A 25,384-nucleotide genomic window follows, 5' to 3' on the forward strand; every position below is an offset into this window, starting at 1 on the left:
TCAGTTGGTTAAGCATCTGACTCTTGATTTGGCTCAGGTCATGATCTCAGTGTCCTGGGTCAAGCCCCACATCAGGCTCCTTGCTCACTGGGGAGTCTGCTTGAGGATTCTCTCTCTCCCTGTCCCTCTGCCGCCCCCCCCAACATGCTCTCTGTCTCTCCAAAATAATAAATCTTTTAAAAATGTATTTGAGAGAGAGACAGAGAGAGCATGAGCAGGGGGAGGGGCAGAAGGAGAGGGAGAAGCAGATTCCCTGCTGAGCAGGGAGCCCAATGTGGGGCTCGATCCCAGGACCCTGAGATCATGACCTGAGCTGAAGGCAGACACTTAACCAACTGAGCCACCCAGGTGCCCCTAAAATAAATAAATCTTTTTAAAAAAAGAATAATTCCTCTAGATCCATAAGGGACTCTTTAGAAAATTTATTTAATTCTTATATAGAATGCCAACTTCAAGGATTATTGGAGAAGTACTAGAGTCTTCCCTTTCTCTCTTTTTTCCAGGTCTTATGGGGATGTTCTTTTTTTCTTTACCACCTTTTGTTGTTATCTTGGAAATTGTCTTGGCAGTTTGGATCAAAATCAGGGTTGATGAGCTCTAAGGCATATATCTTATCTACATGGTTGGCTCTTACATTCTTACCTCCATAGGGATCTGTTTCAAAGGTGCTCAGCTATTTCGGCTAGCTGTTGCATTCTTACATGAATTTCCATTGGGATTCCTTGTTTGTTTGGTTTTTTAAATCTCTCTCCAGATCCACAGGCATCTTTGTTCTTCAAGGTCAGGAGTTCCGTGCACATAGTACTATGCGATGCCACTTGAGTGCTGAATGTGATTTGATATTGTGAGGATTCAAGTCAGCACTCTGGAGTCTGATATTGTGGGGATTCGTGGGAAGGTTCTGAAGAATAGAGAAACGATGACTTGTCTTTTACACCTACTGGGACAGTGATGCTCACTTCTTGAAGGAAGCTGTATTCTGCTCTCGTCAATTTCCATGATCGTTTATTGGTGTGGAATGCCTTTAAATTTTGGTGTTTAAGGTTTTTGCTGAGGATTATCAGTTGATAGATAAACTCAAGTACCAGTGAGTATGCAGGGAAGTTTCGACTAGTTCTTACCACGGAAGTCTACCTGATACGACATGATAAGACAGCTACATGGAGCGTAAGTAGGAACTGGTGGGTTGTGTACATGTTGGATTGGGTTTACATAATAGCAGATCTCTGGTATGGAAATAACCTAAACATTTCCTAGATCTGTAATTGTCCCAACACACAGAAAAATTGAGTTTTACTTTCTGGGGATTTCTCCCCAAGATTGGTCTCTTCCTAATGTGAGGTATGAAGGTCTTATTTGTAGCATACTTTACAGGTTAGGACATAGAAAGAGCAGTGTCTTAACAACGTAGTCCCAAGTATCCAGCAGCAGGCCTGGCCCACAGCACTCAGGGAAGGTCCGCATGGTTAAGTTAATTCGGCTCCTTGCTTCTGCTAACAGTTCCTGAGAAGTCCGCTTTAATTGGACCAGTGCATAATTCAAACCTGACTCATTTTTTTTCACCCCCTAAGTGGAAACAATTTTTCCTTGTATATTTAAGTAATTCTTCAAATTTGGATTATCCTGAAATATATAAATTTAAATTTCCTTTTGTGGTTATAACAAAAGAAATTATTGTGAATTCTGAAACTGATAGCTCTGTTTGAGGCAATCCGTGATAGCTATGGTTTCTTTTATAGATTTAGTCTTTTTTTTTTTTCTTTTTGAGGGAAATTGTAGACAAAGTTGGAAGCATAGTATATTTGCATTAATAGATTAACAGTATGCTCTGAGGATTTCAGGTTACTGAAATCTACAGAGTGGAATGGTTTGAAAGCTAGGATCTGGGAGCTAAAAGGGACCTCAAACCATGTACTTACTTTAAAAATTTTTTTGAATTTAAATTCAATTAGCCAACATACAGTACATCATTAGTTTTTGATGTAGTGTTCAGTGATTAGGTACGTGTAACACCCAGTGCTCATCACATCACGTGTCCTCCTTAATGCCCATCACCCAGTTACCCCATCCGCCCACACACCTCCCCTTTGGCAGTCCTCAGTTTGTTTCCTAGAGTCAGGAGTCTTTCATGGTTTGTCTCCCTCTCTGATTCCTTCCCATTCAGTTTTCCCTCCCCTCCCCTATGCTCCTCTGCACTGTTATGTTCCACATGAGTGAGACCATATAGCTGTCTTTCTCTGCTTGACTTATTTCCCTTAGCATAATCCCTTCCAGTTCCACCCATGTTGATGTAAATGGTAGGTATTCATCCTGATGGCTGAGTAATATTCCATTGTATATATGAACCACATCTTTATCCCTCTGTCAGTTGAAGGGCATCTCACCTCCTTCCACAGTTTGGCTATCATGTTTACATTGCTGCTATAAACATTGGGGTGCATGTGCCCCTTCTCTTCACTCCATCTGTATCTTTGGATAAATACCTAGTCGTGCAATTGCTGGGTCATAGGGTAGTTCTATTTTTAACTTCTTGAGGAACCTCCATCCTGTTTTCCAGAGTGGCTGTACCAGCTTGTATTCCCCATGTCTTTATTTTAGAGATGAGGAAACAAGTCCCAGGGTCACTCAGTTTAGCAGCAGAATCATGTGGTAATCAGACCACTGTTTTTTCTTCTACCCTAAGTGGAGACAGGTACCAATAGAATGTGTGTCATCAGGAAGATAATAAATGAAAATACCTTGAGTCTTCTAAGTCTTTCTGAAGATCTCTAATTTAGGTAGGCTCTCTGCCAGGCCCTAGATTAGGACTGCATTTTTCTTCCCCTATTCATTGAGAGTTCCCGTAGCACTTTGTTCCAGAGTAGAACTGAACCAAAGGGATCTTCGATTTCTCCTTGCTCACCCAGCCCAGCCTGTGTATTTGGTGCTTGCTGTGATTCCAGGCACCGTGCTAAACACGTTTCCGGTGAAGTCAGGCTTAGGATGAGTATGGCCCTGCCTCTTATTAGAAGGTTACTTCAGCTCTCTGTTTCATAAAGTAATAACTACGTTATAGAATTGTATTGAGGATGAAATGAGTCAATACATACAAAACGTTTAGCAGAATGCCTGGCAACTAGTAAATGCTCAAAATCTTAACTTTTATTATTACAAATAAATTGAGAGGTCAGTTTTTCTTCTACATTTTCTCCCCAGTTCCAGGAAAAATAAGATTGACATGTTTAGAATCTAGACTGTATGTGTTTATTTATGTCTATCTCTAAGTCCACCTGTCCTGGTTAAATGATGTCATGGCCAGGTCATGCCCAGGGATCAGAAAGTTAACTTCATTTGCTCACTGCCCTACAAACAAATTGAACACATGTGAACGATAGCCAGTTCCACCCAGCAGTGAGGACCCTGATCTTTTACCGTCACCCTCTTTAGCCCAAAGTCCTTTAATGGTTTCTGTAGTCTTGGATCCAGATCCAATGTAGCATAGGGATTTTGCCTCTGCTTTTCTCTTTGCAGCCCTTACAGCTCGTTACCCACCGGTGCTTTATGTTTCTATCATATTGAACTACTGGATGTTCTGAAGTTTTTTGATTGTCATAGTTTTCCAACTCTGGAACTAAGCACATTCTGTTTCTTTTACCTGGGGTGCCTGTTACGCTCCTCTCAATTTCTCTGCTGTGCGTAGGCGCGCACACACGCAGGATAAGTGTCTTTTTTGCCTCCACAGTACCTGGTGTGCATTTATCAGAATATTCGCCACATTGTTTTGCCAGTTTGTGTTTCCCCGCTGGACTGAGCTCCATGGGGTCAGAATCTGCCTTTTGTCTTTCCCTCGCCAGCAGCTAGCCCAATGCCGGGTTCAGAAGAAGCATCCAAACAAGGAATGACTGAATGATGCAAAACAACCTTGGGTAAGTTGGCAGCTGAATTAGGTTACAGCAGGTTTGTATTTGCGTGAGATTTGACTTGGGTATAATCCAGAAGAACGTGTGTGAAGGATGCATCCTGCTAGCGGGTTCACGCTGGCAGGCTGGCCAGCCGCTAACACTGCCGCGGGTGTCAGAAACCGCGGCGTGCCTGAGAGCGCAGGACTGCTCAGGGATTTTCGGCTGTATTTGTACCGGTTCTCGGCTGGGCCAGAAAGCCAAAGAGACGCCTGCAACAGCTCTTTCTGTGAGACTTGGGGGCCACAGTGTTGGGTTCAGTGGACGTGGCAGTGCGCGTGTGGTCCGTGCATCGGCTTCCTTCTCCGTGGAGCTGGGGGCCGAGCTGAGGCATGGGCCGGCGGCGCTGCGGCAGGAAGACCGAAGGGGGCTGGAGCAAGGAGGGGGGTTGGAAGGCGGCAGTCAGAATCCTGACAGTGTAAAATGGTGCTCTGGAATTTTACCGCCTGTGTGTGACTCTGTCTCGGCCACTTCTCTTACTAGCTGTGTGACCTTGGGCAACTTCCGTAATTCCCATCTGTAAACTGGAGGTCTGGTTTATCTACTGAGACTAGCTCTAGAGAACCTGTCCTGGGGTTTTAACGAAGCTGAAATAAAGTAAGTGCTCAATAAATGTTGGCTACTATAGTACTGTCTATGGACAGGTGGTGAAAAGGACAGATTGTGAGAAGGCCCCTGAGCTCAGGGACCGTGCCCACCTTACCACTCACTCTTGTGTCTCCAGCACTTGGCACGTAAACACAGGCTGTGTAGCAGGTGGGTGGCTAGGGTGGCCGGGGCAGAATTTTTTAGAGATCTCTCAGGATTGTGGCTTTTCCTAGAATGTCTCTCAGACGAAGCCATTTCGATTGTACTTTGTGACGCCTGGGCTCTGAGTTTTCTCAGCATATTTTGTGCCACGTCAACTCTACTAAGGAAACAAGTGTAAATTACAGCATGAGTGGGTCTATTGTGAGGAAGGGGCTGGTACCACGTCCGCATTTGAATCCCCCAAGACAATGCCAGTAGGACATCAGAAAATGAAGTTTCTATCTGAACATTTATTCCACAGTCATAGAAACTGAAGATGGAAAAGACCTGAGAACATCTAGTCCATCCACATGGTTGTACAAGAAAAGTGGCTGGAGCAAAACAGCCTGTTCACTTCATGCTCACAAGACAGCATTTCAGTTCTTCCCGGACTGGAGCGATTGCACACACGTTAAAATGAAGACACAATGCAAACACTCTTTACAAACTTTAAGAAAATACTTCTAAGTACATTATTTTCATAAAACGATTGGGAACTAAACTAAAAAGAGTGAGGGACTCCGGGATTAGATGGGGGGCGTCGGTGGGTGAAGAAAGGAATAATCAATAGCGCAGCTAGCGGAGTGGGTTTGATGACTAAAACACAAGTTCTTTCCACGACAGGATGGGTTTTCTGGTTTGCTTATCAAAAATGAGTTGGGAGGAACAGAGGCTCAAAAGTAGTTTCTTTCCCCTTCATTCTTTCTCCACACCAAGGAAGAGCTTATTGGCTCCAAGGCCGTTAGACGCAGCCCCAACACCGAGAAGCCCACGGCCCCGACGGAGCCGGGTTTTCCCCGGCAGTTGCGTCGCTGACCACCGCTCTGGTGGGCACGCAAGCAGCAGCTCCTGCGCAGCGTTGTGCAACAGCGAGATCCATGAACAATGGCGTCATCTCCGGCGCGTTAAGACCGCCACTGATTGTGTCCCTGGGCTGCCTCACTCGTCTGTAACTGTTGGAGGCATCCCCTTGCTGCTCCTCTCCCCCGAGGCATCCACACTCTGGGGCCCTTGTTATTTACACGAAGCACGGAGCCCCATCTGTTCCCGCGCACCCCGCCATATTTTATCGTGTGCTTCCTGTGCCAGGCACGTCCCCTTGGAAAACGGGGCAGGCTGTGCGACACAATCCGGTCGCCCGGTTGCCCAGCACCAGAGCCTGGAAAAGAACAGACCTTCCTGATCTCGTGCAATAGGAGCCGGAAGAGGAGGCAAGGGAGCACCCCCTACCTCTTCCTTCTTTACTGAAATACCAGCCTCCCCCTGGAGACTTGGCTCCTTGTGGTTTTGAGCCCGAGGGGAGTTGAAAGAACAGGTGGGGCAGAACAGAAAGGAGGGTTTTCAAAGGACCCACCATTTCACGAACTCTATAAACACAACACACTGTTTCACACACTGCAAAGCACTGTTCAGTCACTACCGATAACAACAACCACCGCTACCGAGACCGCTTCATTCCACCACAAGCAATTACGCGGGTTCTCTTCATCCGGAAAGCAGGCATTTCCGGCGGTGCCGGCGGCGGCAAGCCCGCCTCCAGCCCCTGCTGCTGCTTGCCGCCCCGGCCGGATTTTGGCCGAGGGGTTACCCAGAAGGTGCCGGGGAAGCCGTGCACTGGCCGTCCGGCTTCTTACCACGGCTCCGAACGCCTCAGGAGAGAAGCTGAAGGGAAACCCGATATACAAAAATCCAAACTTACAAAACAGATACGTGAGGGATAATTGCATTACAAAAGGATTCTTTACAAAAGAGTTCACCTCTGGGTTCCTTTAAATAGCCAGCTTCTCAAGTACAATCAGGAGGAGCTGAGTTACAAAAGTGCCCGAGTCCATCAGGAGCGTGGCCGTGGAGTGGAGCGGGCGCCCGCACGGGACGCCGCGCAGAGCAGGACGCCCGAGTCTGCCGCGTCCCCGGCGCTTGCGGGGGCGGGGGCGGGGGGGCGTGGCTACGAGGCTTCGTCTTCCAAAGGCAGTTGCAAATCTACGGCGGCGCCTGGGGGAGACACGGGAGGACAGGGCATTTCAAAGCAGGATTGTCCTTTCCGCTTCCAGGGCTCCCCTTGTTCCCCACTGTTTCATCTGCGAGGTTAGAAGCTTCTTGCCTCCCTCATCAGTGTCTCTGCCTCCACCCACCCCAGGGTTTTCTCAATTAACTGAAGTGTTATCTAATTACAGCTGAAGGTGTTGTCTTTCCCTGGGGGACTGGGTAGCTCCGGGTGGAAATGCAGGAGAAATTTTGTGATGCAGACTTTCCGGTGATGCACGGCTGATCCAGAGCATACTGTGAATTCGTGGCGGGCATCCCAACTGACTAGGCCCGAGCAAAGTAAATGATAAGCGAGGAAGTCTCGTCCTAAGTGGTGCCCAGGGGTGGGAGCGGCTGTATGGAAGGTGAATCAGCAGGTGTGTGCTAAATGTAAAAACCTCTCAAAAAGGCTCTTACTTCTCCCCAGGCCTGGAGCAGCCATCCTTCTAGAACGGTGTTTCTTGAGTAATTTTTGGGTCACAGGTGTCAGTCACCTGGGGGAGTTGGTTAACAGGTTTCTGAGCCAGACTACCCACCTCACCCCATCTTCTGGGGAGAAGGGCCCTGGCAGTCAGCATTCTAATGGACTCCTAGATGCCTCCTATCTACACTAGCACTGGGAACTGATGTCCCATAGTTCCCCATGACTTTTCCTTCCTTCCTGCATGTCCAAGCCACTGCAATTGGGACAGGGATGCCTAGGCAGAGGGGAAGCCAGGTTACCGATAATCAGTTCCTTGGGGGCATCGGATGGGGTCTGGGGGAGAACGGGAGGGACCGCACCTGGTCACAGCCCCGCAGGGTGGAGAAGGTGTGGGGCTGGGAGACTGAGATGGACCGCACAGGGGACCGTCCCAAATGTTAAAGCTTGTGGTCTTTGCAGGGGAGGTCCGCTTTAGGGATTCCTAAAGCTAAGAGGCAACTGCTGATTTGAAAACGGGCTAGCATGTGGTTTGCAGAGCCTTTTCACTTAAGCCACAGTGCCAGCTGGGTTGGCATTGCCATACCCCGTATGGGCAATGAGCAGGGGTAGTCCGGTTTCGTCTAAGGGCAGGTCCTTGCTTTGCTTTGCTTTGCTTTATAAAAGGCACACACTGTAGCGGAGATGCTTAGTTAGACTAGAAGTACAGTCCTAGTCCCTCCTTAGCCAAACTGTTGTTCTGGCCCAGAGCCTCCGTTCTTCAACATGGTGTACATTTTTAATGCCTCTTCTGCCTGTCCTCTGTTCCCGCTCGCCACACCCCTGTCCCCTTTCATAGTGGCACGTAAGCCGTAAGCCGTTCCTACTCCTGTTGGTCAGGATGGTGCTGGAGAGGCGCACCCCTCTCAAAAACAGGGCTCGTGCCTGATCCAATCAATCCTTGGTCTGCTGTGATGCTAATGAGCTCGCGTCATTGTTTACGTACCCACACCTCTGCCTCTTATCTAGCTTCCTATTCAGAATGCAGGAGCAAATCTAGTTGGGGGAGTTGTATCAAAAGCCAAAACCCTGGATAATCCTGTTCTGTACTAAAATTAAAACATTTTATCTCTTGTTGGTGAGAGTGCAGAGCAAGGGCTAAGACCCAGAACTACTAGTATGGTACCCAGTGAGGAGCCAGGGTTGCCTGGTCATTCATAGATCCTTTCCACGGAGTTTCGTCCTAATTTACCATCCCTGCTCTGAAAGACCCCTACCCTGGAGAGCTAGGGAGTCAGGGTGGGGAGAGCTGTGGCTGATTTTTAGGCCAGGATGCGCAGACTTGACCTCTAAGAGACACCTAGACCTGCGCTTCCCCACACTTTCGTCAGCAGTTACAAAAGAGCATTACAAAGGGTCTCGAGGGCTCAGAGGCAGGCTGGGAACTGGGAAGGGGAGCAGCGCGGTCCCCTAGGACTCACAAGTCCGGTGTGTCCTTTGATACTCTTCCAGCTCCGTTTTCCTGCTCACAGCCAGCTGCAGCTCCTGACGGATCACCTGAATCTGCTTCTCGAGCTCGGAGAGTTCCTGCATCACTGAGTTCCGGGCTCCGTGTAGGGAGTCCGCCTTCCCATTGGTGGTCAGCGAGGCCGGGAGCTCTCTTCTCCTTGGAGGGAGCGGGATGTCCTGGTGGGGCCGGACGCTCAGCTGGTTTTGTCCTCCCTCATCAGTAAAGATGTATTTTCGTTGGTTATCCTGACTCAGATTGGAAGTATTCCACACAGTGAGCTGACGGGGTCCCACACTGGACCTAGGAAACAGAGACACTTAGATTTAAATTCCATTCTGCGGCTCTCAAAGTGCTGCTCCCCATCTGCTGGCCATTTCAAACTGTGAATATGGAGCTCGATATGCAGTCAGAGGGCAGATTGCCACGGACAGACTGCCTGCTGGAGTGGCACAGGGACAAAAAGAGCATTACCATTCTTTCCAGCTGAAGTTCAAGGTCTTACCAAGTCTTATGCTGCCCTGAAATTGGAATAGATGTATCGTCTGGAGGGCTGATGGACCGGGCTGTGGCATATTCTTGTATGAAGAACCTCGGATGTCTTTCCACTCCCTTCCTGCCAGTGAGGCTCAGAGCACAGCACCGCCTCGAACTGTTCTCTGGCTACAAAGATGGTGCCTGAGTAAAAGTGAGAACCTGTTTATTCACCGGCTGGACTCTAAGCATAAGCCGGCTGGTAGATACTCTAAAACGGCTCATCCCCCGTCCCACAGGAGGACCCTGAAGTCTACTACTGGAGTTTGAGGAGAATAAAAACATACAAGCTGCAGGTTTCAGCAAAAAGTTTTCCATCATGGGGATGATTTTATGTGGGCCGAGAATGACAGCTCAGGTCTGAAACTTTAAAAGAAACCCCAAGAAATCCTCAAATTCGTGCTGGAATAATGCAAGTCAGTAGAAACAGATTCACAGTTGTCTTTCAGGCTTGTGTCAAACCACCTGCCACCATCTCTGAGAGAGGGCTGCAGATGACCAGAGTTACTGGCGGACAGGCACAGGGGGTGGGGGGTGGGGGGCGTAAATTGGGGCCTGAAAGAAACTTTGACAGTTAGATGCAATGAGAAGAGTTTCCTGCTACAAGAACGGACTAGAGCCCTAAGCAGTAGAACTGTGGATTTCCTCTAGTCTTGGAAGAGGAGGAGGGTTACGACCACTTTTGCAACCCACCACAGGGCAAACCTACGTGGAAACATTCTATTAAGTCCTTGTGTTTCTGTCCCAGTCCGTGGAACTGAATCTTTATTTCTGGACTGCTTCTTTCCCGGAGAAGAAGGGGAGGGGCAAAGGAAGGGCTAATAAAGTCTTGATTCAGTTACATGGATGAGAACAGAAACACAAGGACTTAACAGGATGCTGCTGTTGCAGTTTGCCCTGCGGGTGACTACAGAAATGGTCATAATCCTTTGTTCCTCCTTTGAAGCCAAGTCCCTAGGTAACGTGACTTTGCAGCTCAACTTTATCAAGGAGAATTCAAGGGGAGAAAGTCTGGCTTTCCCTCCCCCCCGGAATTTAATCTGGTTTCCTGACTTGTTTTGGCCAAACTAGCAGAAATGACAGGCGGGCGTTCCACGTCTAAACTTTGAAGAAGCCTCGTGCACGTCCCCCGCGGGGCTCTCTGAGAGCCCTGCTGCTGCAATATGAATGAAACCACACTAGTCTGCTGATGATAACAGGGTGGAGAGAGTCCCCAGTCTTCCCAGTGGACCCCGCTGGGGCCATAGACCAGCCAGCCCTTAGCTGCTTTCCCCCTCCCCACCAGCTGGCTTCAGACAATGAGCAAATGTAGCCAAGATCAGCCAAGTCCGGCCCAGACCAGTAAACTGCACAGCTGACCCACAGATTGCTAACTTGCTGTTGTTCGAAAATTAAGTTACTGAGACAGTTTTCTCATACAGGAAGAACTAAGATACATGCCCCAAGCCATTAAACCACACATTCCAATCTCCCCTGCAGTTCCTTTACCTTTCTCAGAGTTTAAGTGGCGTATAAGGAGCAGGTAACACCACAGCTTAGCTTTCCTGTGTCCTGGGCTCGGTTAATGTCTACAATGTACCCACTTATGGCCCCGCTGGCTTTAAACCCGGGCCAGGGCTGCAGTTATAATTTTACTTCTAGTTGTACAGTTCCCTTTAATTTTTCCTTCAAATCTCTTCCAATTGAGTTTGAAAAATTTCAAGACAATCTTGTTCGTGTGTGTTACACGGTTTACCATTTTTGTATATCCTGGGACAAGGGGAAAGGGAAAATGGGGGTGTATTGGTGAAGTGCAGACCAACACTTCTATGAAATCCCAGGTTGAATAAACCAGAGACTATGCAGTGTCTTGCAATAGCTACTTTTTTTCCTTTGCTTTAAATAGAAAAGGAGCAGTATCTACTTTTGTATTATGGCCCAGAACTTCTTTCAGCCTTTCCTCAAATCCACATGTTAATAATTTGCTCATCTATCTCTTGTTTTAACTCAAAGAAATCTTTATTCTCCAGCAGGTGCACACACATCCACCATCCCTGGTCCTCAGGGCCACACTCATCTGCATTCACCCACTTATCTATTGTTTTACTCATTCTATAAATACGGAGCACGCTGGAGGAATGCCGAATTGTAGCAGACACAGGCATTTGCATTGATACTCTTCCCAAAAAAGGGGGAAAGAGTTTTCAACCCAGCAGACCTAACTGTAGTACCACAGAATGATTCATAGGGAGAACCTGGGAGTAGGGCATCTGCACATTTTCCTGGCATCTAGGCAACCACAGAAATCAGGTAAGTAGAGCTAGCCAATTGGGTTTTCTCCAGAGCTTTGTACACATGTCTGGGAATAGAATACAGAAGAATAAGCAGAAGCTGGATTCCATGACAGACTCGAGTTGCTAGCATAACAAGTGCCCTGGTAATCGACATGTGACTCTGGGCCACCTGTGAATGGAAGACGACAGATGTCAGATGTCAGATGTCAGATGTGGTGTCTACTTGGAGGCCTCTTCAGCGTTTTGTTCTGTTATCTATCAAACCTTCCTCAGCCTTAGCGTGTAAGGTGACCAGTGGGTGAACTGCGTTTGTCACTAGAAATGAGCCAAACGAGCTTCCACAGACCAATTCTGTAACCTTGGAGTCAATACTCCACTAGAGCCTTCAGAAGAGACGTGACAGCTGTGGGGCCTCAAACACTCACTGCCTTTGAAAGGTCAGAGCTGGGTGCTGGGCTGGAGGAGGTGGCACAGGACGTGTGGGCCCAACATAAGCCAGGAGGGCATGTTCTGCCTTAGCTCCTTCTCAAAATAAGGGGCTCCAGAAGGGAACCTGCCAAGAAAAGTGGATACATTGAGTGAAAGACACATTTGGTTCTCAGCTGAGGTGAGAGACATGTGACTAGGAATCATATCACGGTTGGAAACGGGATCACTGGGCTTCCTGTTTCTATTACGGATGGTAAACAAATGCTTTGTCATGAGACCGACGTCTTCGCCACCATGTCGTCTTGTGTTCCTCTGGTTAAAAAATTGCGTGAAAAAATAATTACAGAAAAAAAATACGTAACATGACATAGAGCAGCTGTGACCTGATTAGTCTCCAGCTTGTCGCTGACAGGGCTGCGACATGATCCAGGAATACCACAGACTGAGAGGGCGGGAGGTGCTCACTGACTGGAAAGAGAGGCTTCGAGAGAGAATGGAAATGATTCTGACAAGCTAGGTGCAAACTGGAGACAAGGGGACAGCAGCAGTCCCAGAGGAGGTATCAACAATGAGAAAGAATGATGCTTTTCACCCCTTTTCCCCTTTTCCTCTATTATGAGTGAGAAGTGTGAGTGGCAGATTTCAAAATGACCCAGGAAGCCAAGCTTCGAGCTGAAGACCTGCCACCGAAGACGGAGTAGCTCGGGGGGGCCGCCCTGAACGGAGGCCGCCGGGCGAAAGAAAGGAGGAGAAGGGCCGCCCCAGGCAGCAGGCGGCAGAGGCCAGCCAGGAGCCAGGCCGGACCCTTCCGGACCCTTCCGGCATCTTGAGCCGCACCAGTCGCCCACCGGCTGCGTGTGGGGAAGGCGTCCTCCGTGCATTTAATGCTTGTTACTCCCTATCGATGAGATGCTTTCCTGGGGAGTTTGTAGTAAGAGTGCCAGGAAATGGATTAAGCAGAACATGTCTGCTGCATATTTCAAATATCCCGAGGACTGCTGGAAAGGGGTGGCGGGCAGACACATGCTAGAAAGGCTCTCCGGCATGAAACGAACGGCCTGCTGGACTCGTGAATTCAGGCTTGCGTAACAGTAACAAGAGCTGAAATGGCTTTGTTTCCGGGGCCTTACATGTATGATCTCACGTAATCCTTATAGCAGCTCTAGGAGGTGGTACTGTTTTTATCTCCATTTCACAAACGAGGACGTGGAGGCACAGAGAAGTTAAAGAGATAGCTTGTTATGCCACACGTATGGCAAGGGTCCGTGACAGGTCAGGATCCGGACGCGTGACTCTGGAGACCACAGCCGCACCTCTAACCGTGACGTACGTGGCCTCTGCTGCATTTCCCTGTCCCTATCTGTACTGATACGTTTTCTTCTTCTCTGTTCTACTTCTGTCTGAAACCACATGTATTTTTACTGATTGTATTGTCAACAACTTGGTCCTGATTTGATCTGAATTATTTATACATAATTTCCCCTTTGAGCAGGGGGTCCCGGTTACATCTCTCCACTTTTATTTTCACAAAGACACCTGGCGCTGGCCTCTTCTTACCTCTTTTCCACACGTTTAGTCTTGAAACGCGGCTGCTTTTCCTCCACAAACGATGTGTTTAGTGCTCTATGTAATCTCTGGCAGAAAGAACAGATTCACAGGCAGAGATCATTAGAAACACACAATGTGGGGACAAAGTACCATCTGAGTTTAATCGTGTATCTCATGGTTACGAATCTTGACCTCCTTAAACAAATTTCCAGGGATGCCCGAAAACAGATCAGCCTGCAGCCCCAAATCTCAAGAGAACCAAATTTTAATCTGTTATTATTCTATCTGGGGGGGAAAGTCATTTGAAGGAAGCTTTAGAGATGCTGTGGGTCGTAGAAAGGTACGTGGTATGAAGGAGTCGTCACCACTAGCGTGTGGCAAAGGGCCTTGTAGAATTGCCACCGTGAGTCAAAAACGTAAGTCCGAACTTCCTAGCAAAAGGGAAGCGCCCGGCGAATCCGCGAGGCTCGGCAGCGCCCGGTGGAGGTCGCCCGTCTGCCGAGTTCCCCCGAGGAGGCCAGATCCTTCCAGGACGAAGCGGGAAGAACAGGGTTCAAAGGGACCAAGCCAAGGACTGTGGCCTAGCTAGAAAGAAAGGGTCGCTGTCACAGATGGGCGGGGCAGCCTCGGGGCCAGGCGCGCGGTGACCCGGGGGCAGCCGCCACTGCTGCCACAGCCCCTCTGCTTCTTGTGCTCCGGCTCTGTGCTCACCGCCGTCAGGGAGAGCGGAGCGAGGGCGCGGGGCGGGCGGCCGACGGTCTCCGTGGTCCCTGGCGTGAGCACGCCCGTGTCTGGGGACGGGACGACCATCCCGGGCGGCTCGGCCTGGACACCGGCCGACTTCTCGCCCCGGCGCCAGGGAAAATGGGGACAGACCCGGGGCCGCTGGGTTCATCTAAAGGGAACTAGGGACTTCCAGCTCACCGAATGAGTTTCCGTTTTGGCGAGAAGAGAGGCTGTAGGAAATAAATCTCACACCATCTCCTCAGGTTGTCACTACTAAGTGACACCAGGATAAAACAATTCCACGCTTCCGTGGGGGCAACAGTGGAGGGTTATGAGAAAGGAACGGGTGTTGCGGGACAGGCTAATTTAAGGGGAAAGTCTTAATGGGATGGAGGGAGCTCCATCTTCTACACGGAGTTGTCTACACCACCCTGGTTCTCTTGGGGACCTGCCACCTGTCTGCCGTGGGGCGCTGGGCTCTGACGGTCACCCCCGGGGCGGCGCTCACCTGGCTGGTGTGCAGCCAGTACTGCAGCCGAGATTTGTTCTTGATCCGCGGTAGCAGCAGCCTGTACACGACGTGCTCCCCGATGGTCGTCAGGATGGACAGACCGAACCCGACGCACAGCAGCACGAAGAGTCCGGAGAAGTGTTTGATGCCCATCTGCAGAGTCTGTGGCAGAACAGGAAAGGCAAGGCCATGAATGCGAGGCTCCGCCTGGCCCCACGCTTGTTTTTAGATGCAGATACTTTTTTTCCTGGAGCCCAGGAGAGCTGGAGACTACCCGTCCCAGTGTGCTCGGCAGGCTTCACTACACTGCGCTGTTAGGGGGGCCCAGCCAGGACGGGGGGCCACTGCACAGCACGCTTCCTGGGGAGCCACGGGCATACAGTCCCATGGCAGGAGGGGTCCCCGGGGTCTGGACCACCCTACGGGCTCTAGAGAGAGACTGAGAGACAGAGGAGAAAGACCAAGGACTGAAACAATTCAACATACTCATACTGAAGCACTGGGTAGTTATCAAGGGAAGAACCTCTCTCAGGGGCACAGAATGAGTAGGTTTAAGGGGAAGGGATGATGAGTTCACTAATGTTTACATTTAGATCTGGCAGGAACACGGAGATCACCACTGCAATGTTCTCATTTTACAGAGGAGGAGCCTGGGACCAGGGAAGTGAAGTAAATTCAGGCAGGTCACAAAATTAGACGGCCACAGAGGAGGAAAAAAAAGAGACCTAATATTTATTGATTGGTTACCTTTTTGCACTGAGACAGGTATTAAAACCACAATTTACAGTTGAAGAAACTGAAACGCTTGCAGCTTTTCAGGGACCAAGCTGGTCTATAAGTCCATGTTTGTTTAGCTGTGAGCCCGGGCTCTTTCTGCTACACAACAGAACAGCAGCTGGGGCACCTGGGTGGCTCGGTCAGTTGATTTCGGCTCAGGTCATGATCTCAGGGTTGTGAGATCGAGCTCCACATCAGCCTCTGTGCTGGGCGTGCAGTCTGGTTGGGATTCCCTCTCTCCCTCTGCCTCTGCCCCTTCTGACCCCTCTTCGCCCCCCAAAAAGCCAGCCGCAGTCACAGCAATGATAGTCACAACAGCTGTATGTGGCAGGTACTTTGCTAAGTGATTGACATACGAGATCTAAGAGAATCCTCACGAGTTCCCTATGAAATGGGTATTATTCAGTCACGGACATCAATGAGTCAATCATGTAGGAAGACAGACTTTGGACACACTGAGTGGCCACTTCAAGCACGCTTTGAGGTACCACGGGATGAAGATAGGAGGGTTATGTCCCTGCCTTTAATCAGCTTGAGTCTAGGGAGGAAGCAAACATTCATACGCCATGATACAGACACTGATCTGTGCCTTCTCAGTTTTGTGGAGAAGTTGGCTCATAAGGAGGTAGGATGTGGAGGCTTTGGTGGGAAAGTAAGCACTGTGAAGGTTGTAGAAACAGAGGGAAAGGAGTGACGTCTGGCACAGTGACGTGGGGGGTTGTGAAGCAGACCATGGCGGCTGCGGGGTAGGTCTGGTGCAGGAGGCACACAACGTGAGGGAGAAACAGGGCCACACTGAGCAAGCCCTCGGATACCAGTGCTAAGGAGCCTGAAGTCACCCCTCTGCTGGGGGCTTTTGGTCATCATCAATAATTATTTAACATTTAATATGTGGAAGGCACAGCTCTGAGCACTTTATCACTGTAGCAATTTGCTTACTATTCATAACAACCTATGAGGTAGGTACTGTCATCACCTCCATTTTATAGGTGAGGAAACTTAGGAACAAAATAGCTTAGCAACTTGTCCAAGGTCACACAACTTGCAAAGGTTAGAGCTGCGGTTCAAACCCAGGCAGTCTGGCTCCAGAGCCCATACTCTTAATCACCCTCGCTTGACCGATGTCAGTGTCCCCCCATTCTCTTGAAGGGGTCTTACTTTCTGTCGTTCTCCCCACCTGAATCTTGAAGAAACAGCTAGCCAGACATGGCTCAGGCACGGGTCCACCTCCTGGGTATGCCAGGAAGTCCATCTGGGGGCAGCGTTCAGAGGCAGAACTTGGGGATTTCAGACTCCCGTGGAGTCTGGGCCATGAAATCTTTTTTCCTCCATGACGGTACCTCCAGCAGTGGCTCTGTGTCAGTGATGGCTGCTAGGATCCCTGGAGAACTAATGACTGGAGGTGAGCAGGGACATAGGGCATGGCCAGGTCTAGGCGACAAGCACAAGGCGGGACGACTAGGCAGACCACCTGAGAATGAGGCAGAAGCCCAGCCCTAGAGCAAGGAGGAATGCTGGTCTAGGAAAGGCAAGAGGTGTATCGGGCCCCGAGAGCTACGCAAGTACTCGGCTTCTCCTGGGACAAGTGGTGACCAACTGTGTAATGCTGACCTCCATAAAGCAGATTACAAATATGGCCGAAAATAGCCCTTGGGCTGCACCTGTCGTAATGTGTACAGGATGCGGCTATTATATAAGGATTCAATGAGTTATTACTGCTGTGGATAAAGAACACAACGGGGGAATTCATTTTTGACTTTAACATCATTTAACTCCAGCAAAACACTGAACAGACTGGCACTGCTTTCTTCTAAGGTGCTGCCAAGATGAGAGAGAAAAATGTAACTTACAGTGAAACATCTCGCCTTCGAACATGTGGTTTTCCCCTCCGTTTTTTTGGGCATGACAATAACTACTCTCATTTTCCTCTTACCTCAATAACAAATAGGCTGTATTCAGTGTATTTTACACATTTTTTTCTTTAAAGATTTTATTTATTTGACAGAGAGAAAGAGAGAGAGGGAAGCATGAGCAGGGGGGAGCGGCAGGGGGAGAGGGAGGGAAAGAGAGAATCTGGAGCAGACTCAGTGCTGAGCCTGATGTGGGGCTCGATCTCACAACTCTGAAATCATGACCTGAGCCGAAACCAAGGGTCGGACGCTTAACTGACTGAGCCAGTTTTTTTTTCTTTAAATTTCTGTTGTTTACACCCACGTACTAATAGACTAATAGATATAGTTACTGTTTCTTTTAAGTTGGGCATCTAATATGTGTGCCAGGCATTGTTATGCATATTATGATCTTATAATAACCCTTTAAGTATTATTATCCCCATTTCACATTCAAGGAAACCGAGTCTCATAGAGATTAACCATGTTCCCCAAGATCTTAGAAGCTAAGGAATGGGGGAGCCAGGCTGTGGATCCAGGACTGTCTGATGCTAAAGCCCGCACTGCCTTTCAAGTGAATACCATTTATAGGTACTCCTTGCCACCTGGACCGCGGGGTCATGACCTGAAGCCGAAGGTAGACGCTTAACTGACTGAGTCACCCAGGTGCCCCCTGTGTCCAAGAGTGTTTTAGTAATATTTAAAGAAACTCGTTGGGGTTTTTAGATGAGGTGGGAATGCTCTGGTGGTTTTTTTGCCCCCATTTAAAACAATGGAAAGGACTTCTACCATCTGGAAATTCACTAGCCAGTGTATTTCCAGGAATGGACTAGATTCAGATAAGGGAGATGCCTGTTTTGGCAAATGTTCTGAGTGGTCTCTGCCCAGATCCTGAGTGCTCCCAGTGACACAGAGAGGCCAAGACCACCAATTTTGTACTGCCTAAACCGTGCTTTGCATCTTGCTGTGATGCGGACATTTGCAACATCTGACAGCTGGTGAGATAACTGACTAATTCTGAAACCTCCGGCAAGAAATGCGTTAGAGTATTTCATGCATCATGCCTTAGATGTCGCTGAGTCTGAAGAGCTAAGCCTCCCTAGCCCCCGGTTCACATCTTTCAACACACACCAAGTACACACTTTCTCTGGTCCTCTAAGGCGTTGGCTACAGTTGTTTTCCATTCCTCTGGCCCCGTTCTCTTTTGGACTCGTTCCAATCAGGCTTTTTGTCCCAACCTGTAACCTAGACAACTCCTGTCAAAGGCATCAATGACCTCCCTATTACCAAATCCAACAGTCGGTTTTCACCTTATTCATGTATCAGGTTGGACACTATTGATTAGCTCATCCCCTTTGATATATTTTCTTCACCGTTTCTGGGATAGCTCTTTCTTTGTTCTACTTCAGTCTTGTTTACTGGTTCCTCCTCACCTTTCTGATCATAAATATTGGCATGTATTTGATTCTTTAGCTGCACTCACTTTCTTAACCAGACTCATGGCTTTAAATCTTACCTATCTGCCAATGACTTCTAAATTTATGTCTTCCCCACCTCCCCGCTCAGTCTCTCTACCTGGGTATCTAACAGACATCCCAAACTTAACACACTGAAATAAACTAATTTTCCCCGCTGAAAACTGCTCCTCACACAGTCTTTCTCATCAGAAAATCTCTGTCCTTGTTATTGCTCAGGCCAAAACCTTCAAGTCATCTTTGACTGCACTCTTTCTTTAGCATTCCATACAGAGTGTGTCTGCAAATATGGCAGACCTCACCTTCAAAGCATACCCAGAATCTGATGCCTTCCCCCCCACCTCCACCAACCACTCTGGCCTATGCCACCATCATCGTTCACCTAGACTACTGAAAGTCTTCTCTCTGGTTCCCTGACCCCCTCAGTCTGTCTTCAGCTCTGCATCCACCTTGGCTCCTTCAACATATCGTAGCATTCAATACCCAGCGATGGTTTTCCATCTCATCTAGAGTGAATGTCGGACTCCTTGCAACATCCTGCAAGACCTTTGATGATTTAGTCCAGCACTTCCTAACCGCGTATCTTCCTCTCACTTGTTCACTCTGCTCGGCTACTTGGGCTATCCCTCACTTCTTTAAGTCTATGGAACAGTTGAAGGTCTTCATTTTCTGTTCTCTCTGCCTGTAACTCTTCAGCCAGCGATCAATACTGTTCCTGCCCCTCATTTTCTGCCAAGTCTCTACTCAAACGTCATTTATCAGTAAAATCTACCCTAAGCATGTGGTTAAAAAGGAAAAACCTGCCCTCCTCCCCTACCTTTCCTGGACACAACCTAGCCCCGTTACTCTGTTTTCCTCCTGACATAATGTATATGAATTTATTGCCTGTTTCCTTTCTCATGTAGGATGTAAGCTCCAAGAGACCAGGGGTTTTGCCCATTTTGTTCAGAGTGGACCCTGCTTGCCTAGAACAGTGCTGAGTATTTACTAGGTGTTCAATTAATATTTTTGAATGGATGGATGAAAGCATATGAAAGCTAGAATCTTTTTTGTATAATGTAAATGTATGCAAATTCCCCCCCCCCAACACTTCCGTATATCTCAGGAGAGTTTTAGAATAATTCTGTGAGGGAGAAAGAGAGAGATGGATATTCTCAACTGATAGATGAGAAAGCAGAGAGAGCTCGGAAAACTTGCCATCCTGACTTCATCATGCCAGTGTTCATCAGTCTGGGGGACATATATTTGTAATTAATAAAATAAAAATGTTAGAAATTGAAGGCAGATTCAGCTGGCTTGTGTTGGGCATGTAGCGTGTTGATTTTATTAGCTTAGGACCCTTTCCTTGGGGAACTGCACTCTCCCACTTCATATAGTTTTGGTGAGTCTACCAATTACAGACTCCCGGTTCTTTGGTCCCCTGAGGCCAAGCGTGTGACCCAAGGCAAGGCAATTTGCGTTTGAGGCAGAGACATTGTCACTGAAAGTGGTTGAGGGGGAGTCATTTCCAATGCCAGTGTCTCAAAGACATAGTCCCCTATTCCCTGCCACTACCATCCCTGGAGTCCTGTGGACCCTGAGGCATCATCAGTTATTCTCCTCCCTACTTCCAAACATCGCACTCCCCACTATTCTTTTGATAATCCCCCCTTTTTCTTGCTTCAACTAATCTGTTGTTTGCAACCAAAGAACCTGACCTGTTGCTTAAAGGACTAAACTCCTCTAGCTCCAAGGTGTAAATAGAACCTATCTTGAGATAGACGTTGTTTCTCACGCAGGACACTGAAATGAACGTGTGAGTCTGTTCTAGGAAGATTTCTTTGACGTGGTGAGGCTCTGCCTTTCTTTGCACGCCTCCAAAAGCTTGGTGTATAGTAGGTGCTCAATAAATGCTTATTAAATAAAGTATATATCTGACAAGAAACTTGGTTATGATTAATCTCAGGATTTCCAGTACCTATTGAAGTAGGTTTCCCCCAGAGCAAAGTAACTACAAGAACCAGAGGAAATCATTTTATGTATTAGCGATCTGGTGCATTAAACTTTGCATTATCTCCCGTCTGAGTCTGTAAAGCCCAATCCTGGTGTTCAAACTAATTTTCTTTCTCTTTAGTAAGAACAGGAGTAGGGGAGGAATAACGGTTTTCGTGAGAGGTAAAGAAAAGAAAGGCAGTGGAGCTCCTGAAATACGATGACTCCTAGAGACTTAGAAGCAAGATGCGTAGGAAGCAGATGCTGTTTCTAATTTAGACGACCTGATTTATACACTTTCCCCCCACCCACTATTTTGACCAGAGCAGCAGCAGCTAAACAAATCTGGCAGATTCATTGTTGTGTCTATACCTATGACCCTTTGTGGGGGAGGGACAGAAGATGGAGACCTGCGTGAGGTGTGGGCTCGGACGCACCAAGGACAGCTCCCAGGGCTGCCTGGCTGCAGAGTAGGGTAAGGGTGTAAGGTGTAATCACTTGGGATTTCTAAAACAATCTACAATGATCATGAAGAGGGAGAAAGAACATGTTCACTCAGAGGATCTGTAATTTTCTCATCAATGAAGGCAGACTGAAAGATCACGTTTAACAAAAGAAACAAAAGAGGAGATGATTTGCAAAATCCAGCCCGGACAATGCATAAGCGAAGTTAACAGTGCTCACACATTTGGATGAGCAAAATAATCTAGATGGACAGCATACGGTGTCTGTGGGAACATCCCATCACTTCCCAGGCCCTGGGGGCTGGGGTACCTCTGTCTTCTTTAATCGGGAATCTGCTTAACGGCTCCATCAACATATCCTGCCCATGCTGCTGAGGAAATGCTCCCTCTCTGTTCCTTGCGTTCCCCAAACTCCCGCTCCTTCTAGGCTTCGGCAACCACTTTTTAGCCTTGACCTGGTGCTCAATTTGCTACATTAGTTCCATTGTGTGGTCTTCTGGAAATCTTAATTTATTATTAAGACAACTCAGAAAAATATTTCTAAAACTTAGAGATGATTAACCATAATTCTTTTCCTACATACTTTATTTTTAAAAAATATTTTATTTTTAAGTGTCTACACCCAACGTGGGGCTCAAACTCACAACCCCAAGATCAAGAGTCACAGGCTTTAACCGACTGAGCCAACCAGGTGTCCCTACAAAATACTTTCAGCTCTTCCAATTTCTCTCCTGAACTGCATAGGAAACATATGCATATGTATTTTCCAGAGTTACGTAAACATAACATATAACAACTATGCTTTTAAAAAAACACTACTTTCTAAAAATGTGTGCATTTACAGTAACTATTTATTAATTTTGATGGCTTTATATTATCACCTGTTATTTACCATAATTAACCAAACTAATCTCAAACTGTCAGGTGTTTTATTTTCTTTAATATTATTATATATATCTATATATATATGATAAATATGGCTGCAACAAAAAAAACCCCTTTGTGCATAACATTTAAAAAATCGGTTTTGGGGGCGCCTGGGTGGCACAGTGGTTGAGTGTCTGCCTTCGGCTCAGGGCATGATCTTGGCGTTGTGGGATTGAGCCCCACATCAGGCTCCTCTGCTGTGGGCCTGCTTCTTCCTCTCCCACTCCCCCTGCTTGTGTTCCCTCTCTCGCTGGCTGTCTCTATCTCTGTCAAATAAATAAATAAAATCTTTTAAAAAAAATCGGCTTTGATTCCCTGAGATATAATATGTAGAGGGTGGGATTAACAGGTCAGATGACGTAACTGTTTTGATGCCTCGCGATGTGTGAGGCAGCCTTCAGAGCATTCTGTTCCTGCTGCTGCCCCAGTGCACAGAATGCTCACATGCTCGCCAAGCCTGTTTTATATGTAATCACTTTTTCCTGATTTAAACATTCTGATTTGTATTTACTTAGTGAGGCTGTTTTTTGATGTTTGATTTTCCCATCTCCTTTTGTGTGAATCATATAGTTACATCCTTTGCCAATTATGCATTTCAGACAAGGTGAGACCTTTTATTGAAAAAAAGCTATTAACCTTTTTCCTACATGTTATTCATGTTTCTCTAATTTTAAGTTATACCGTTAGCTTTTATTAGATTTTATTATATGGAAGTTTGAAATTTTATATGGCTATATTTGACTATTGTAAACCCATCTATTGTTTCAGCTGTTAGTAAATACAGGTTGTTGGGATAAATGTTTTATGACCAGTTGCTTTATTTTTGAAAAATAATGAACACTTTAGTTCATCTTGAGCTTCTGTACTAAAGAGTGGAGCACGTCATTTTCCCTTCATTGAGACTTTCCATTTTAGCCACGTGCTTTGGAGGTAACTTAGCCAATAAAAGATCACTCTCATCTTGGGGTGACATGCACTCCTTTATGCTCATTTTGATTTAAGATCTTCAGATTTTAAAAATATTGGCAAATTAAAAAACCGTGAGGACAAACACCATGTAAAACTAACAACAACAAAGTGTACTCGTGGGTCAGATTAAGCCTATGAGCTGTCAGACTGTATCCTTTGATGTACACAGCTGTCCTTCTGCTAGTGTCCCTTCAGTGTTGTGGTTTTTCACTGTGAATCAGCTAATGCCTTTAAAGCTGACACACGATTTGTTGCTATTCACACAGCCACCAGCCCTGGGGATGGCTACAGTAGCCAGGATGAAAGGAGAGGGGTCCAGTTCCAATTCTCAGGCTAGTGGTCTGACTCTTACGGTGCCACCTTGTCTTTAAAAACATCCAAGCCTCCCCCTTTTCAAGGCAAGCAAAATAGATAAAACAGAGTAGCCAGATCAACGACATCCTACATGCTAACAAAGAATCAATAGCATAAGGGAAGAACAGAGTTTGTAACTAAGCAAAAAAATTTCCTGAGAGATTTTTCCCGGAGAATGCCTCTAAAGCATGAGAGAGGATAAACCAACAGTGCTAAAGCCATATTTTCTCCTTTGTTTAAAAAAAAAAGAAGCGTCTAGTGGTTTGGGATCGCAACATATGGTAGAGAGCAGATACGACCCATTAACACAGGATTCATAACAACATATTGTTACTGATCCCTACGGCTTGGAAGTGTATTGGTTGCCGTGACCAGTTTAATCTAAATACTGTCACTGATTTTCCAAAATGAGATGAAGGTGGAAGATGACTTAAGATTGCCTTGCTTAACTTTTTTTTTTTTGCAATATGTAGAACCAAAGAGGTGGGGGCTGCTTGCTCCTTGGCACGTAATTCACCCCTTTAGTGAAAACTGAGGTTTGATTTGATTATATTAACAAGACTATCAGAAATATTTTGAAGCAGGTAAATATAGGAACCATAAAAATAAGAGGTAATTCAGTGAGTTCAGCGTTTGGGGTCAGAAAGCGTGGTTCAGGGGCGCCTGGGTGGCACAGCGGTTAAGCATCTGCCTTCGGCTCAGGACGTGATCCTGGCGTTATGGGATCGAGCCCCACATCAGGCTCCTCCGCTATGAGCCTGCTTCTTCCTCTCCCACTCCTCCTGCTTGTGTTCCCTCTCTCGCTGGCTGTCTCTATCCTGTCGAATAAATAAATAAAAAATCTTTAAAAAAAAAAAAAAAAAGAAAGCCTGGTTCAGGGGTGCCTGGGTGGCTCAGTCGGTTAAGCGTCTGACTCTTGGTTTCAGCTCCAGTCATGATCTCATGGGTGGTGGGATCGAGTCCCACGGGCTCTGCACTTGGGCTGGGGGAGAGGGGAGACCTGCTTGAAGATTCTCTCCGTCTGCCGCTCCCCACACTGGTGCACAGGTGTGCACACTCTCTCTCAAAAGAATGAATAAATCTAAAAAAAAAAAAAGCAGCAGCAGCAGCCTGGTTCAAGTTCTTGGTTTGCCACTTACCAGCTGGGAGATCTTGGAGAAGATTCTAGATCTCTCTATAGCATCATGTATTAAACTGAATGATGGCACCAACTTCACAGTGTTATTACGATTAAACGATGCAACAACCTCAGCAGTATCTGGAACACTGGTTCATTATCACCCACGGAGTTGTACAGAACTACATTTGTTGGCAACTGGCAACTAACAGAAAAATCATAGCATTCTAACTTGGAAGTAAATGTGATCTTTCTTCCCAAATATCCATACAGTCAGATCTTTCCAGCTGCTGAAACTGGAAACAGGCTCTCAGTTCAAGGTCATTGCCATAAAGCTCTGGGTAACTACGTTAAGTAGATTGATCGAGCAATTAGCTTGTTAATTCCAGCCATTCCAGCAGCTGAAATATTTTTCCTCCTCTTGTTAAGCTTAAACACGTGATCCAACTTGTTTCAAACCCTTGGTCGTAATTTTAAACTTTCCATATTTTAATGTGTACATTGCAGGGTATATAAAAAATGTCTCTGAGAGGCCTTCTCGGCTAGTGCTACCCACGCTCGCTTTCCTCACGCATAGTTTCCTCCACAAAGTCAAACAGGTTGGGCTAGAACGAGAGTCTTTCTTTTGAACTTTCTCTAGTCAAGATGTCTATTGTTCCCTTGGCAAATGAGGAGGTGGGGAGGACTGTGACATCGTTTCTTTTCTGGATTAGGATTACACAAACAACCAGTTAATTTTATTTATTTTTTATTTTTTATTT

General features: G+C 47.0%; 1 protein-coding gene across 2 annotated transcripts in view; it reads right to left on the reverse strand.

The window, feature by feature from the left end:
• Positions 1-4,684: 4,684 nt before the first annotated feature.
• The window catches only part of GRIN3A (glutamate ionotropic receptor NMDA type subunit 3A), a 147,347-nt gene continuing 126,647 nt past the window's right edge, over positions 4,685-25,384 (reverse strand). The window contains exons 7-10 of one of the 2 annotated variants that reach the window (XM_026506108.4): positions 14,678-14,842; positions 13,453-13,529; positions 8,634-8,962; positions 4,941-6,719 (exon numbers count right to left, since the gene is read on the reverse strand). In XM_026506108.4, coding sequence (XP_026361893.1) covers positions 6,673-6,719; positions 8,634-8,962; positions 13,453-13,529; positions 14,678-14,842 — 618 coding nt within the window. In that variant the 3' untranslated portion in view covers positions 4,941-6,672. Of the gene's footprint in view, positions 8,963-13,452; positions 13,530-14,677; positions 14,843-25,384 lie in introns of both variants that reach the window. The other variant, XM_026506109.4, reaches the window with a different exon arrangement.

This window comes from Ursus arctos, unplaced genomic scaffold (assembly GCF_023065955.2).
Source record: "Ursus arctos isolate Adak ecotype North America unplaced genomic scaffold, UrsArc2.0 scaffold_18, whole genome shotgun sequence".
Classification (NCBI taxonomy): Eukaryota; Metazoa; Chordata; class Mammalia; order Carnivora; family Ursidae; genus Ursus; species Ursus arctos.